General features: G+C 46.5%; 1 protein-coding gene across 5 annotated transcripts in view; it reads left to right on the forward strand.

The window, feature by feature from the left end:
- The window catches only part of SFXN5 (sideroflexin 5), a 113,054-nt gene that overhangs the window by 16,125 nt on the left and 81,802 nt on the right, over positions 1 to 15,127 (forward strand). For all 5 annotated transcript variants that reach the window (XM_035001306.1, XM_035001308.1, XM_035001305.1 and 2 more), the window contains one exon: positions 7,391 to 7,468. In XM_035001306.1, coding sequence (XP_034857197.1) covers positions 7,391 to 7,468 — 78 coding nt within the window. The remainder of the gene's footprint in view (positions 1 to 7,390; positions 7,469 to 15,127) is intronic.

Below are 15,127 nucleotides of genomic sequence, written 5' to 3' on the forward strand. Positions count from 1 at the left end.
TAACTGGCTTGAAGGGAAACCCAGCAGTCATAATTGGGAGAGTTTGAGCATTAAGAAGAGTACAAGCAATGGTTGTAACACACTAAATAATCATAATAGTAATAATAATACATCTGCGAGTCAATAATAGCAGTAACACGAAGGAGGAGGAGAAATCCATGAATCCATAGTAATACTAAAAGTGTGGGAGAGGGAAGCTCATCTTCACCGAAGAATGTCAGCTGATAAATGTAGAAGAAAATAACCATTGTGTAACCTTCAATGAACTAACTGCCTCTGGCCAGGATCATAGTGGATGCTACTTGCATAGAGTAACAAGTTGTAGGGAAATAGGAGATGTGTCTGCTCTCAAATAAGTCTCACCCTAAAGATTAGTTAGCAAAGGGGAAAAGTTCCCTTTATAGTGAAGAGCTTGGAGGAACCCACTTTAATCAGGTGGCCAAACTTAGCATCACTAGCCATAAAAAAAAACTGACTTTGTGTGCCTTCTGATGTGATATGATTCTGGTAGTAATCCCTAAATACTGGAATATATGAAAGCCTAAAGAAGAAAATAAAAGCAACCCATAGGGGCGCCTGGGTGGCTCAGTCATTAAGCTGCCTTCAGCTTGGGACATGATCCCAGGGTCCTGGGATCGAGCCCGCATTGGGCTCCCTGCTCAGCGGGAAGCCTGCTTCTCTCTCTCCTGCTCCCCCTGCTTGTATTCTCTCTCTCGCTGTCTTGCTCTCTCTGTCAAATAAATAAATAAAATCTTAAAAAAAAAAAAAAAAAGCAACCCATAATCCCACCTGCCAGAAATAGTCACCATTGACATTTTGGTGTATGCATATATACAAAATTGGGATGATTTATATAATATGTGTATATATATACCTATCTCTTCATATAGAATATGTACAGAGAGAATCATATGATATATATGTTTACATTTACATAACATGTATACATGATATATACTTTTTTCCATATAGCATATTATGAGCATTTTTCCTTGTTATTAAATGTTATTTCAAGATATATTTAATAACTACATAGTAATCCATCATATGATTATTCTATAATGTACTTAATAATTTTCTCTATTGTGACCCACTCGGGTGGTTTATGTCTTTTGCCATTATAGATAGTATGTTAAATCTCCCCATGTTTCTCTTTATTTTCTTTGGATAAATTCCTAGAAGTGGAATTTCTGAATGAAAGACATTTTAAGGCATTTGATATATATTGCCAAATTGCCCTGTAGATTATACCAACCTGTATCAAGATTATATCAGTTTATAGTCTCAATAATAGTGAGTGACAATGTCCTATTTATTTTTATTTTTTAATTTTTCATCGACTAAACTTTTTTTTAAGTAGGCTTCATGCTGGGCATGGAGCTCAACATGGGGCTTGAACTCACAACCCTGAGATCAAGACCTGAGCTGAGATCAAGAGTCAGATGCTTAACCAACTGAGCCACCCAGGTGCCCCTCAACTAGATACTTTTTAATTATAATGTTTCTCTACACTTTTAAAAAATTTCAGTATAATCAATATACAGCATTGGTTCCAGGTGTACAATATAGCAATTCAGCAATTCTATACATTACTCAGTGCTCATCATGATAAAGGTACTCTTAATCCCTTTGAGAATGTCCATTTAAATGCCTTCTAGACAGCATCTGATATTCTAATTTTAAAATCTTTAATGGAATTTTTAACAAAAAAATACTCAAATGTCAGTACCTTTATACACTTCAAGTTCTTGTCTATCTGCATGCATTATTGGTGTACTTTTACACTGAACACTTTTTATTTGCTTTTTCCATTCATTTCCAAGTCTTCATAATTTTTTTTAACTTGATAACATATAATGTATTATTTGTTTCAGGGGTACAGGTCTGTGATTCATCAGTCTTACACATTCACAGCACTCACCATAGCACATACCCTCCCCAAAGTCCATCACCCAGCCACCCCATCCAAGTCTTTATAATTTTAATTTATTTTTTATATTTTAAAAAGATTTATTTATTTTAGAGAGAGAGAGAGAGCACGAGCAGGAGGGTCAGAGAGAGAGGGAGAGACCATGTCCAAGCAGACTACCCGCTGAGCGAGGAGCCAGACGTGGAGCTCTATCCCAGGACCCTGCGATCACTACCTGAGCTGAAACCAAGAGTCAGATGCTTAACCGAATGTGCCACCCAGGCACCCCCTTTGTACTTTTTTAAAGTCAAGTTTTAAAGTCTAAAAGTTAGATGCTTTGATCTAACACATAGGTTGTTTCCTATCTTTTGCTTTTCCAAGAAACATAGTGTTGGACCTGTCACTTTTCACTTCTGCTACATTTATTTTCTAGAATAAATTCTCAAGAGTAGGCTATCCAGGCTGGAGGGCTGAAATGTTTCTAATATTCTTGGGCTAGCTGGACAGATTTATTTTCTAAAGGGTTGGACCTCCTGTCATGCTGCCAGAGTTCTGTTTGCCTTGCGTGGGCCCCCTGAAGGTGACCAGAGGTCAGCCACAGGGAAGGCAGAGCCCCTCCCCATGTGTCCCAGGTTTCCTCTTCCCTTGGGGCCTCCAGTGGCCTGGGGCTTCAGGGAGCCAAGGACCAATCTCAGCACAGACGTTTAATCCTGGGGGTCCCAGGACTGCTGAGAGGGAACAAGAAGGGGGCTTAAGAAGGCTGAGGGAAGACAAGAGAAGGGCTTGGGACTCTGAAATCGTTATCTTCTAGCCCCAAGTCCCAGTGTTTGGGGCCACAATAAAAATGGCTCAAGCAGTCATTGTGGGCAAGGTGAGAGTGCATGGCCGTGCCTTGGGCAGGTACGAGACTGACCCAGGTGAGAACAATCAGATACTGAGCAATCAAGGCATGATGTGACCTAGGCAGCTGCCCTCCCCTCCCCCTGCTCCCCATCAGCCATCCCTGCTTCGTTCTCTCACGAACAGTCCATTGCCAATTCATTCTCCCTGCCCCTGGTGCTGCTTTTCTTTTTCTTTCTCTCTTTTTTAAGTTCTGCAAGCTTTGGGACTCCCAAATTCTCCACTTTGCCTAAAGTTTGAATGCTCCAGTTTGTGTCAAGTAAGACCTGGCTTTGAATGAGGGTAAAAAAGACCCTTCCTTTTCTTACCTGAGGTGCCCTGTCCCCGTAGGCATCAGCTTTGGGGGATGTAGGCATTGCTTTGAAATCATTGGGAGACCACCCTTTCAGTTACTGTTACGAGGATAGGATGGTCTTCCATGCTGATGTTTTGTGGAAATGGCCCAGAACTGGGATTGAGGGGATTTCTGCGTTACCTCCCACCCACTCTGGGACCCTGGGCATGGAAATGCCCTTCCTTTTCTGGTCGCAATTAGTTCAGAGAGGGGGTGGCCTAGATGGTTCTATGATAGATACACGCAAAAAGGTGTTCTTATCCACATCCTGTGTGAATAGGGCACGGTCTCTCTTAATTTTGGAATTGTCAAATGAGCATCACCATCGAGGGACTTTTTGATGACTCTTTCTCCAGATTTCCTTTCTGTGTCCTTCCCTTTCTGGGTCCCTCTGTCCCTGTTCCTGCCTGGCATGGTCTCCTGCCCTCTCTGGCCGCCACCCTAACACTCCATGTCTGCCCCTTTGCTTCCTTCTCCTACCCCTCAGGGCTTTGGGGCAGGACCCTTGAGGCCAGGCTTCTCCTCTGTTCAAATTCTCTGCCCTGGAGCAGACCTCCCAGGTGCCAGTGTTTCCAGAAGGACCTTCTGGAGACCATGTCCCCATCAAATACAGGAGATAACCTCAAGGTGACACTTTCTGGCAGGTGAGCTAGAGGCAGGCAAGCCAATGAGAGAGTCTGGGAAGCAACATGGGCCGACTCTCCCCCTGGCCCAAGGCTCTAGAGGAGCCTTTCATCCGCTCCTTGCTGCCTTTGCGTTCAAGGCCTGGCTGCCTGTTTGTTCCTGGTTGAAAAGACTTCCTGCAAAGTTCACCCACCACGGACCTCCAGCTGTCCAGACCTCTCCAGTGCCCAGGGCTCTTGGATCAAGCCTCACAATGCACGGGAGTGAGAGAAGGGCTTAAAGCAGGGAGACCCTCCTCCCATCCCTCAGGTCTCCCCGGTAATGGCCCCGTTCTCTGCCGTGAAGAGCCCAGCCCCCAGAGCAGTCAGGCCTCAGGGACCTCTTAAAGCGAGTGTCCTGGGGCTTTGGCTGTCCCACAGAGGGGCCTGGAGCCCCAGCCCCTCAGCCTCTGACGGAGGGGCCTGGCTGAGGCTTAGTAAGGCTCAGCAACAGAAAAGCATGTTCTAGCTTCCTCCAGTCCTAATTTCTCAGACTTGTCTTCAGGAACTTTGGATTTAGTTCTCCCTCAACCCATGCCAAGATCGGGCTCTTTGGAACTTATTCTTGTGGCAGGAGGCCTCCCTTTGATGACTGTGTCAGATGAGATGGAGCCTGGCCAGGTTGTTATAGGAACTCGGGAGAATCCCTGGAGTGGGAAAATAATGAGAACACGGGGCCATTCACCATTCAGCGCTGGAAAGTAGAGCATTCATTGTCCCGTGGCAGAGGCTGTGGCGTGGGAGGAAGCAGGCTTGGGGTGGGGAACTTGCCCCATCACTGTGAGGCTCTGGGGGTGCAGGGGGGCGGGTTGGGGGCACACAGCAAGGGTCTGACTAGACTCTGGGTACAAAAACTAAACTTCTCATGTTGTGGCCATGTGACCTTAAGAAGTTAAAACAGTCAACACGATCCCATTTTGTTAAAAAACAAATGCATTAAATCCAGGACGAAAATCATCCTCACTCTGTTTAAACCATTCTCACTTCTGCGGTGGTCATCTCAGGTAGTGTGTTGATGAGGGATTTAAAACGATCTTTTGTGCTTATCTATTGTTTTCTGACATTCTCTCCAAACCGCATGGGTTAGTTGCCCCACCCCCACCCCACCCCTGCCAAAAATATCCCACCAAGCTATCTCCACTTTGGAAACAGATTCTGGGAAGAGACTTTGGAATTTTGGAATTGATATGCAAACCTTTGATGGGGGAGGGGCCGTACTCTCCTGCAGTCAGACTGCACCTAAATAAGAAGTTTCCCTGCTCCCTGATGCCCGGGATTAGACCAGTGTCCACAGGTACTTCACCTGCTGGCCTGACGGGTCTCGTGGTCTGACTGGCTTGTCTGGGCCCGCAGTGAGTCGGCTGTTCCTTCCCATCCTATGGGACTGCCCCATCCGCTGGCTCAGCAAACACCCTGTCTGCCCCCTGGAAGCCCTTCCTCGTGTTGCATCCTGCCTTCAGACCAGGGGGCTTCTGTTGAGGTCTCTGCATTTCCATCCTCAGCTAGCCTTGTCCTTCTATCAAAAGGGGAACAAAAAAAAAAAAAAAAGAGGGGGGAACAGGGCAGCTTCACTGGGTTTCTTTACCCACACCGGACAACCCTGATGTCTGGGTCCCTCAGACATAGGCTGCCTTCTATGGCTGTTGTCTGTTTCTTATTAATTTTTTGAGGTATAGCATACATATGATAAAATGCACAAATCCCAAGTTTATGGCTTAATACATTTTGACTTATGTTTATACCCATGTAACCACCACTCAGATGAAGACATTGGACATTTCCATTACCTCAAAGGGTTCCCTCATGCCCTTTCCAAGTCAGCACCCTGCTCCACCCCCCCGCACCACCCCCGCCCACCAAAAGTAACACTATCATGACCTCCACCATGTTAGTTAGATTAGCTTTGCCTGTTTCTGAACTTTATACATACTCTTCGGCATCTGACTTCATTATGTATATCAGCCTTCATTGCTGTGTAACAGAGCACCCCAAAATATAGTGGCTTCATACACTTCAGTTCTTTTGCTCACTGGCTTTCAGTTTGGACAGGGCTCAGAGGGGATGGTTCATCGCTGTTTCTTGCGGCGCCCACTAGGGTGGTTTGATGGGGGGCAGGGAAAGTCCATCTCAAGATAGCTCACTTGCACGGCTGGCGAGTTGGTATGGACTGTCAGCTGACAGCTCAGCTGTAGCCATGGGCCAGCGCCTCGGTTCCTGTCCAGGTGGGTCTCTCCATATGCTGCTCGGGCTTCCTTACAGTACGATGGCTGAGTTCCAAAAGAGCGACCATCCCAAGAGAACAAGGTGGAAATGCAAGGCATTTTTGTGACATAGCCTCAGAGGTCACATAGCCTCACTTCAGCCATACTCTATTGGTTGAGGCAGTCATGAAGGCCTGCCCAGAATCCGCGGGAGGACACATAGACTCTACCTCTTGAGGGGGACGTAGGAAGGTTCTAGAAGAGAATGGGGCATGGCGGATATTGGAGTGTCCATCTTTGGAAAATACATTTTGCCACATTATGTCTGTGAGATTCATCCACGTTATAACATGTATTTGTAGTTTGCTCGCTCTTTAAGTTGTTGTGTAATATTTCATTGTGTACATATACTACGATTTACCTATCCAGTCCATTACTGACATTTGGATTGTTGGCACTTTGCAGCTATTTGAATAGTGCTGCTATGAATATTCTTTTTCCTTTTTTTTTAAGATTTTATTTATTTATTTGACAGAGAGAGAGAGAGCACAAGCAGGGGGAGCAACAGAGGGAGAGGGAGAAGTAGGCTCCCTGCAGAACAGGGAACCTGATGTGGGGCTTGATCCCAGGACCCTGGGATCATGACCTGAGCCAAAGGCAGATGCTTAACTGACTGAGCCACCCAGGCCCCACTGAATGTGCTGCTATAAATATTCTTATACATATATTTTGGTGGACAAAGGCTGCCTTCTATCACTGTTGCTGTCTCTTTAGCTTTTAAGATTTTACAGATGATACAATTCTATCTTCTTTTCCCTCTCTCTCCCATCAGTTACTGTAGCCATATGCACTTTAGTATGTAAATCTCTGCTAGTGTTTTTAAAATGTTGAAAAGAAATTATATGAGTATTACAGAAATATGTTATCTTTATAAAAACTTTCAATATTACAATTAAGATTAAATTTCCTCCTGACACCCCTTGCCAAATCTGGACCCTTTCCTACCCCAAGGTAACTCCTGTCATTAATTTGGTGGGTCTCCTTCTAGAGCTTTTTTGATGCATTTACACACATAAATATTCTCATAGAAAATATTGTTTTCTATGTGTGTGGGCTTTGTTTGTTTGGTATAATGAATGGCATCATACGGCTCTGCAATTTACTTTCTCACTCAAAAAAATATGTTGGAGATGGAATCACATACAGATCTACCTCACTTTTTAAACTGCCCAATAATAGTCTATAGTATTATCAGACCACTGTCATTTAGCCATTTTCCTATAGAAAGACACTTAAATTGTATCCTTCTTTATTGTTTGCAAGGGAAAGAGTTGCAGGAGCCTTGGATCTGTGCCCCTCAATGTCTTTTTTCTTTCCTCTGCAGAGACGTCTGAGAGAGGCTGTGCAGCTGCTGGAGGACTACAAGCATGGGACCCTGCGGCCAGGCGTCACCAATGAACAGGTAATTCTGCTGGAAGTGGGGGGGAGGGGGAAGGAAGGCGGCAAAGTCACATCCCCTTCCCTGCAGCCAGAACCACTCTCTTTCCTTCATTATCCACTTCTATGCTTCTACATAGCCATGTGGACTTCTGGCTTTTTGGAGGAGACATTCAATTCTCTCCCATATCCTGGGTCTCGTGGGAAGCATGGAGGCTGAAAAGGCAAGTGAGACCCAAAGGCAGTAGTTTCCTGGAGCTGATGTGTATATCTCTTCCCAGTTCCACATTCAGTGATGTCACAGTGGTAGCTTGAAATCAGCCATGTGGGAATATTTCTACCATGGAAATTGGCCAATGCTTCAAATCAAGACTTTCTTCCCAAAAGAACTGATTTTTAAACATTTACTAGTATACCACTACTCAAAAGTTCAGCTTGAGGATGGGAAAGACAAGAGAGGATAGTGGGGATTAGGCTAGAATACTAATTTCATTTTTCTTTTTTTATATCAGGTAGGAACGTGAACTAGAGCTAAGTGAAATGTTAATGGTTGTGTTTGGTTTGAAGGAAAGGTAGAGGGATGCACTGTAGGGCTACTTTAATGATTATAGGGACTGATGGTTAACATGCCAAAGTTTTTCTTTTTGTTTACAAACTTTATTTTAAAATCTTTTAAAAAATTAATTTTTTTTTTTTCAAAATAATATGTGCGCAGGGGCACCTGGGTGGCTCAGTCGGTTAAGCGGTTGCCTTTGGCTCAGGTCATGATCCCAGGGTCCTGGGATTGAGCCCCGAGTTGGGCTCCCTGTTCAACAGGGAGCCTGCTTCTCCCTCTCCCTCTGCTCCTCCCCCTGCTTGTGCTCTCTTGCTTGCTCTCTCTCTCAAATAAATAAATAAAATCTTTTTAAAAAACCACAAAAGTAATATGTGTGCATAGTTCAAAAAATCAAATAGTACTAAAATACCTGAGGAAAAATAGTATGCTGCCCCCATCCCTCCTCAATCCCATTCCTTTTCTCCAGAAACAAATACTTTTAGCTATTTCTTCAGATAGAAATCCATGTCGAACTAATGTGCTTATCTATAGTCCTATTTTTCACCTAGTTATTTTGTATTCAGCTGGATTCAACTGTCTTGTTATTTACCCCCATTGAAAAACACACGTCTCTTCCCCATCCTCATCACTCTCCCAAAATAGTTATTATGGATTTGGGGGTTTATAGGTATTCACGATTCACATTATTACAATGATATAAAGAGCATTTACTAATTCTTGTTTTCTCTCTTGTTCAACTTTATGTTTTACCTGGAGTTAATGATTGCCCCAGTTTTTCACATTGGCATGGTTTTCTTTATACGGTCTCTACCTCTTACTACATCCTCTAGCAGCCTTTTGATATTTTCAGTGCCTCCTTTCAATCTGAAAACTCCTATCCTTCAGTTCCCTTTTCCCCTCTGAAATTTTCCTTTCTGGTATCCAACTCCTCCAGCTCCAGGCCTTCCTGTTGGTGTACACTTTCATTTTGGTGGAAGACCTCTTTTAGTAGCTTCCTAAAAAAAGAGTAAATGGGAAGAAAATTGTGAGTCCTTTTATGTCTGAAAATTAATTCTGCACTCAGTGTTGTGTTTTTTTTTTTTAAGGATTTTTTTTTTTTCTTGGCGGGGGAACAGAGAGAGAGAGAATGGGGAAGGGGTAGAGAGAGACTCTTAAGCAGGTTCCATGCCCAGTACAGAGCCTGACGTGGGGCTTGATCCCACAATCCTGAGATCATGACCTGAGCAGAAATAAAGAGGCAGACGCCAACCGACTGAGCCACCCAGGCACCACTGCACTCAGTCTTAATTGACAGTTGGCTGAGAAGAAAATTCTAGATTGACAGATATTTTCTTACAGAATTTTGAAGACACTGCTCTATTGTCTCTCATGTCAGTATAGGTTTTGGAAATCTGATACATTTCATTTCTGATTCTTTGCAAGTAACCCATTTTCCCTCTTTGGAAATCTTTAGTACGTTCTCTATTAAATTTATTTCAGAAATTCCACAATGCCATCTCTTTTTAAAATTCATTATTTTGGGTTCTTGGTGACCCCTTTTAACCTGAAGACTCCTACTCTCAGTTCTGGCAAATTTTCTTATACTGTTTCTTTGATAATTTCTTCTTATTCTGCAATTCCTATTAGTCAAATATTCAGCATTTTAGATTGACACTTAGATTGTCTTATATTTTTTTCTCTTCTCTTCCATCACTTTGTCATTCTGTGTGGCTTTGAAAGAAATTTCCCTGAGTTTATTTTCAGCATATTGACTGAAATTTTAACTTCAGCTAGTATAATTTTAATTTCCAAGAGCTCTTTGATTGTTTATTTTTAAAATTCTTCTTAATAGAATTCTTTTCTTGTTTTGTGAATACAGTAGCCATCTTATCTCTCTGCATTCTGGAAGCCACGTAGGGAGAGGAGGCTGGAGTCCCAATATTCGCTTTGCAGACTTCCATTAATTTCCCTGCTTTGAATCTCACCTACTCCCATCCTCCACTGTGCTGGTGTTCCCAAGTCTGGGATCACTTGGGTTCAGTTTCTCCAGAAGGCTGATAAACCCCCAGCATCTGGGGAACACAGGTGAGAGTGGTAAAAGTCACCTTGCTATATGGCAAAGACCTTGGGATCTTACTGCTTTGAGGACAGACTTTTAACCAATTCCCTATGTTTAGCCTTATGATTAGCCCTTTTTTCCTAAGGTTCCTGGTCCCTCCAAGTCCTGAGCTTTGCTGGTGTTTTGAGGGCAATGGACTGGCTCTTTTTTTTTTTTTTTTTAAAGATTTTATTTATTTATTTGAGAGAGCGAGAATGAGAGAGAGAGCATGAGGGGGGGAGGGTCAGAGGTAGAAGCAGACTCCCTGCCGAGCAGGGAGCCCGATGCGGGACTCAATCCTGGGACTCCAGGATCATGACCTGAGCCGAAGGCAGTCACTTAACCAACTGAGCCACCCAGGCGCCCGTGGACTGGCTCTTTAAGCATGTGCTCTGCAGGCACTTAGGGGATGGTTTCTTCCTCTCCACTGGATCAGTTACTAAAACTCTACTTATTTTCCATCCAAAACCATGTAGCTGTCCCTCCTCTGCTGTTGTCTCCTCTTCCATTCTTTTGGTAACTCTATGAGGCACTTCCCTTGCCTTCTAACACCTTTAGGTGCAAAGCCCATGCTGAGGCTCTGGGCTGCCAACATGACACACTAGTGCTTGGCCGGATGTTCCTGGGGTAGGTGGCTTAGCCATCAGCTCTCCCCACCCCAATTCATTTAATATGTATTTATGTATTTATGGAGCACCTGCAGGCCAGTTTTGGTGCTGGAGCCTGGGGGAGAGAACAAGGAAGAAAGTAGACAAAAATCTTGCTTCATGGACCCCCAGAATCTAGGGAATGATTGTGAAAAGCCATGATACTGTAGGAGAGCAGAGGAAGGTGTAACCTGCCCAAACTGTTTGGAAGAGATTCTTGCCTGAGATTTGAGGGATGAGAAGGGGCTGGCCAGGAGACGCCGTGGGTGGGAACTGTCCAGGTGAGGAGGCACATCATGAGCAGAGACAGCAGGCCCCTCCAGGGGAAGTCCAGATGAATGTGCTCCACCTGGCCACTTGAAAGGAGGGCAAATGTGTGAGCTGATGGAGCACCTTGCCCAGACGTCCTTGTGCAGTGCCCTGGGGGGTGATGAGAGACAGAACAGTGCTGGCTAGACAGGGTCTATCTTCAGGCATCTGTGCTGCCATTAGGAAGGACAGGCTGTGACCAAATCATCCCTGAGCACAGTACTTCCCTCTGGCATGGGCACTGAGGAGCCTGGGTGGCATGACCTGACATGCCCTCGCTAGACCAAAGTGGTGTTCAGACCTTAGCAGTTCCTCTTGGACCTGTCAGGGGTGAGTTCAGCCCCCCAGCCCTTCCTCACCCTGCGTCGGCTCCCAACCCAAGCACCCTCTAGCTGAGGTTGGCCTCTTGAGACTCCCTCCAGCATCCAGAGTTTGGCAAATGAGGCCACATTTCTCCTCTCTACTCCCTTCAGTAGCTTAAAGTTGCCTGTCCTGTTTCCTGGGCCTCTTTTGTTTTCTGTGCTGGAAGCCCCTATGTGCCTCCAGGGAGCTGGGAGGAGGGGCGGTGGGGGAGGGTGCGGATCTTGGCATTAGCCGTGCTTCCCAGTTCTGGCTCCTGTTGGTGATGCCTGCAGTGTCCATCTGGTGGGTGGGTAGCACAGTGCTCTAGGTGTGAGCCTGCTGCTCGGCCCCCTTACTAATCAGATCCTCCCTCTCCCTCCCTTTCTGGTCCTCCTGGCTCTCCAGAGCATCAGGGATTGGACGATATGGACTCAGATTACAATGCTTCCCCAACTTGGGCCTCCTCTACAAAGCTGCGGCCCCTCTGGCCTCCACAGACAGGAACCGGGTGGGTGGGTGATGACATATAAGCCCAGGGTTTGGGGGAGCCTCAGCAGTCTAGAGTTAACGATGGTCCCCCATTCCTGGTCCAGGCCGGCCCTGCTCACGAGTCATGTCCAGGCCCAGGGTGGCTCTTGATCTCAGCCTGGACAGCTGCCTCATCTGCCCTGGGCTCTGTGCCCACTCTGACGTCCTTTTGCAGGCATGTGGATTGGAAGCCCGTGGCTGCCTCCTGACGCCTGCGGGCCTGTCCCCATGTCACGGGCAGCACTGGGTAACCTGCCTAGTTTGTTATCTAACCCGGCCTCTGGTTATGCCATCTCACCAGCGGGTATACACAAGTGGATTGCTAGTCTGTTCACACCTGATGGCCTTTGTTTGGTCTTCTGTTAGTGGGTGGCTGATACCTCCTCCAGAGACTGTTAACTTGTTAAAAGGCTGCTATACCAGTGAAAAATTGTCCTTAGGATAAAATAAAAATAAGTATAATTTACCCTTTGGGCTTGACAAGTAGAAATTTGATGTGCTGGGAGCCCCAATAAAGACTGTAGCTCTCAGTTACACAACAAAGCCATAGATGAGAGCAAAAGGGTAAGCATAGGCAACTGGACTAGATTTCTGGATATTGACCCTGCTGTGGGCACTTTATATGCCGGGGTGTTGCTGCGGTGGTTGGGTGTGCATGGAGATGGGTGGGGTTAAAGGGTGAGAGACTCCCTCATGGTAATGAGCCACCACTCACTCGGTGCTTACCGAGTTCCAGGCATTGCACTAAGTATTAACGCTTTACACGTATTTCAGTTAATATTCACAGGAACTCTCTTTGGTAGGTGCCTGTATTAACCCCATTTTACAGGAAAGAAAACTGAGTCTCAGAGAGGTTACATTTCTTACCTAAGGTCCCATAGCCAGGTAGATCCAATGCCCATCTTTCACCTAGTACTTGAAGGTGGGTTTGGAAGGGAAGGGAATACTCTGTGGAGTGGACTGATGTGTGCAAACACGGGAGGCAAAGGAGCTTGGCATTTGTGAAGGTCTGTAGCCCAGTTACACCTGTGCGGTTCACACGCAGTTAGTGCAGGCCCCGGGCATCTGCTGAGCATCCTGTATGTAGTAGGTGCTCCGGGTGGTGGGCCCGAGGGGGAGATGAGCACACCCCGTTGCTGCCCTCCCGCAGCCAGCTCCCAGCACAGATGAGGTGACCACACAGAGGCAGGCGCTAAGGGCCAGGCTGGAGGCTAGGCCATGTGACGTTCATGCCAAGGCAGGTAGGAGTCCAGAAGGGAGAGAGTCTTGAGAATGCAGGGGGTGAGGAAGGCCTCATGGAGGGGACACAAGTGGTTGGTGTAGTGTGTAGACAGAGACCTGCTGCAGTGAATGGGACCAGAGGGAGAAGTGGAGTGGAGTGGAGAGAGAGATGGGGTCGGGGGAGGGAGAGGAGCAGGGAGGGAAGATGGGACCGGAGAGAGGAAGCTGGAGAGGCAATTGGGAAGTTACCAATTGCACAAGTGTTTGAGACCCAGGTAGAGATGCTTGATGTGCTGTATGGGGCAAGGGGAAGCTACAGGAAGCTCTTGAGCAAGGGAGTAGCCTGAATGCGTCCTGGGGTTGCACTGGTCTGAGGGCCAGGTGGTTGTGGGAGGGTAAGTGCCGTTAGGGAAGCCAGCTTGGAAGCTCCTGGAGTGGGCAGGAATGAGTTGAGGAGGTCTCTGGGAGCCCCTGTAGGCTTCTGAGTGCAGTTCTTGCCCATCATTCCACGTTCCCCAGGAGCCAGGGACCCGCCCGCCTTATTAAGTGCCTACTCTGCACCCAGCATAATCTACTGGTCGCCCAGGGGCCCCACGAAGGGTGGATTCTGCCAGCAACCTGCCAAGGAGAAAGGGCAGCTAGTGTCAGAGATCCTGCAAGTCTCCTCCGCTGGCAGAGGGGAAATGGGGTCAGCTGTGTTTGAGCTTTGCTGAAAATAGCAGAGAAAATACCAGGGAGTTAACAATACTTGCACCCCAAATCTTCTCTGGGTGTCAGCAGCTGGCTGAAAGGAAGGCTTGGCTGACACCTCCCCTTCCTCACCCTGACCCCTGGCCTCAGGCTTCTGGGATCCTGGTGAGGAACCCACCCGTGTGGGCTGGCCACAGTCTGGCCCTTATGGTCAGCATAGGACAGGCCAGTGAGCAATCGTAGCTGAAGCTTGTGTAGGATGTGCTAGGTGTTGCACCAGGTGCTGTGGATGCATCTCTGGGCCGGGGCACTGCGGTGGCCTCCTGGGGGGTCTCCCTATTCTACCTGGGCCCCTCTGTGTACTTCCAGTACAGCACCCAGGGTCATCTGTGAACATATACATTATTTTCTTTGCTCCTTGGTTGCAAGGTTTCTCAGCCTTGGTGCTATTGGCATCTGGAGCCCGATAATTCTTTGCTGTAGGGGCTGTTCTGTGCACTAGGATGGTTAGCACCATCCATGGCTTCTACAAACTAGATGTCAGTAGCACCCCCACCCCCCAAGTCATGACAACCACACATTGCCAAATGTCCCCTGGGTGCAAAATCACCCTTCTGTAAGAACCACTGCTCCAGAAACTGTGTAGTGTCCCTGCTTTCCACTCAGAGTAAAAGCCACAGTCCTTAGAAGGGCCGTTCTTCTGTGATCTTGTCTCCTACTACTCTCCCCTTATTCAGTCCACGCCAGTCAACATTGGCCTCCTGTGCTATTCCTCAAACATGCTGGGCATGCCCACTTCTGCCTCAGGGCCTTTGCACTGGCTGTTCTGGCTGCCAGAACAGTCTCCCACCAGATATCTGCATGACTCACTCCGTCCTTCAAGTATTTCCTCCAGTGTTACCTGAATGACAACTACCCTGACCCCCTTCCCTGCTGCTGTACCCTCCTGCCCACTGCCACCACACACGCACCCTCTATCCTTGCCCTGTTCCACTTTCCCATGTTTCCTGAAGCACCCACCTTTCTAACATAGCAGAGAATTTACCTATTATTTTTATTATTTTTAGTTTATTGTCTGTTGCCACTAGAATATAAGCTCCATGAAAGCAGAGATTTTTGGTCTTTTTTATTCACTGATGTGTTCTTAGTGCCTAGGGTAGAGCCCAGCACATAATAGGTGCTCAGTAAATATTTGTTGAATAAGTGAATGAATTTTCTTTAATCTTCACAATAACCTTGAAAGTAAGTATTCATATCCCCATATTACAAATGAGGAAGCGGAGGTGCAAAAGGATTAAGTAAATTGCCCCAAAT

Source organism: Mirounga leonina, unplaced genomic scaffold (assembly GCF_011800145.1).
Source record: "Mirounga leonina isolate KUSES-001 unplaced genomic scaffold, KU_Mleo_1.0 Mir_125, whole genome shotgun sequence".
Classification (NCBI taxonomy): Eukaryota; Metazoa; Chordata; class Mammalia; order Carnivora; family Phocidae; genus Mirounga; species Mirounga leonina.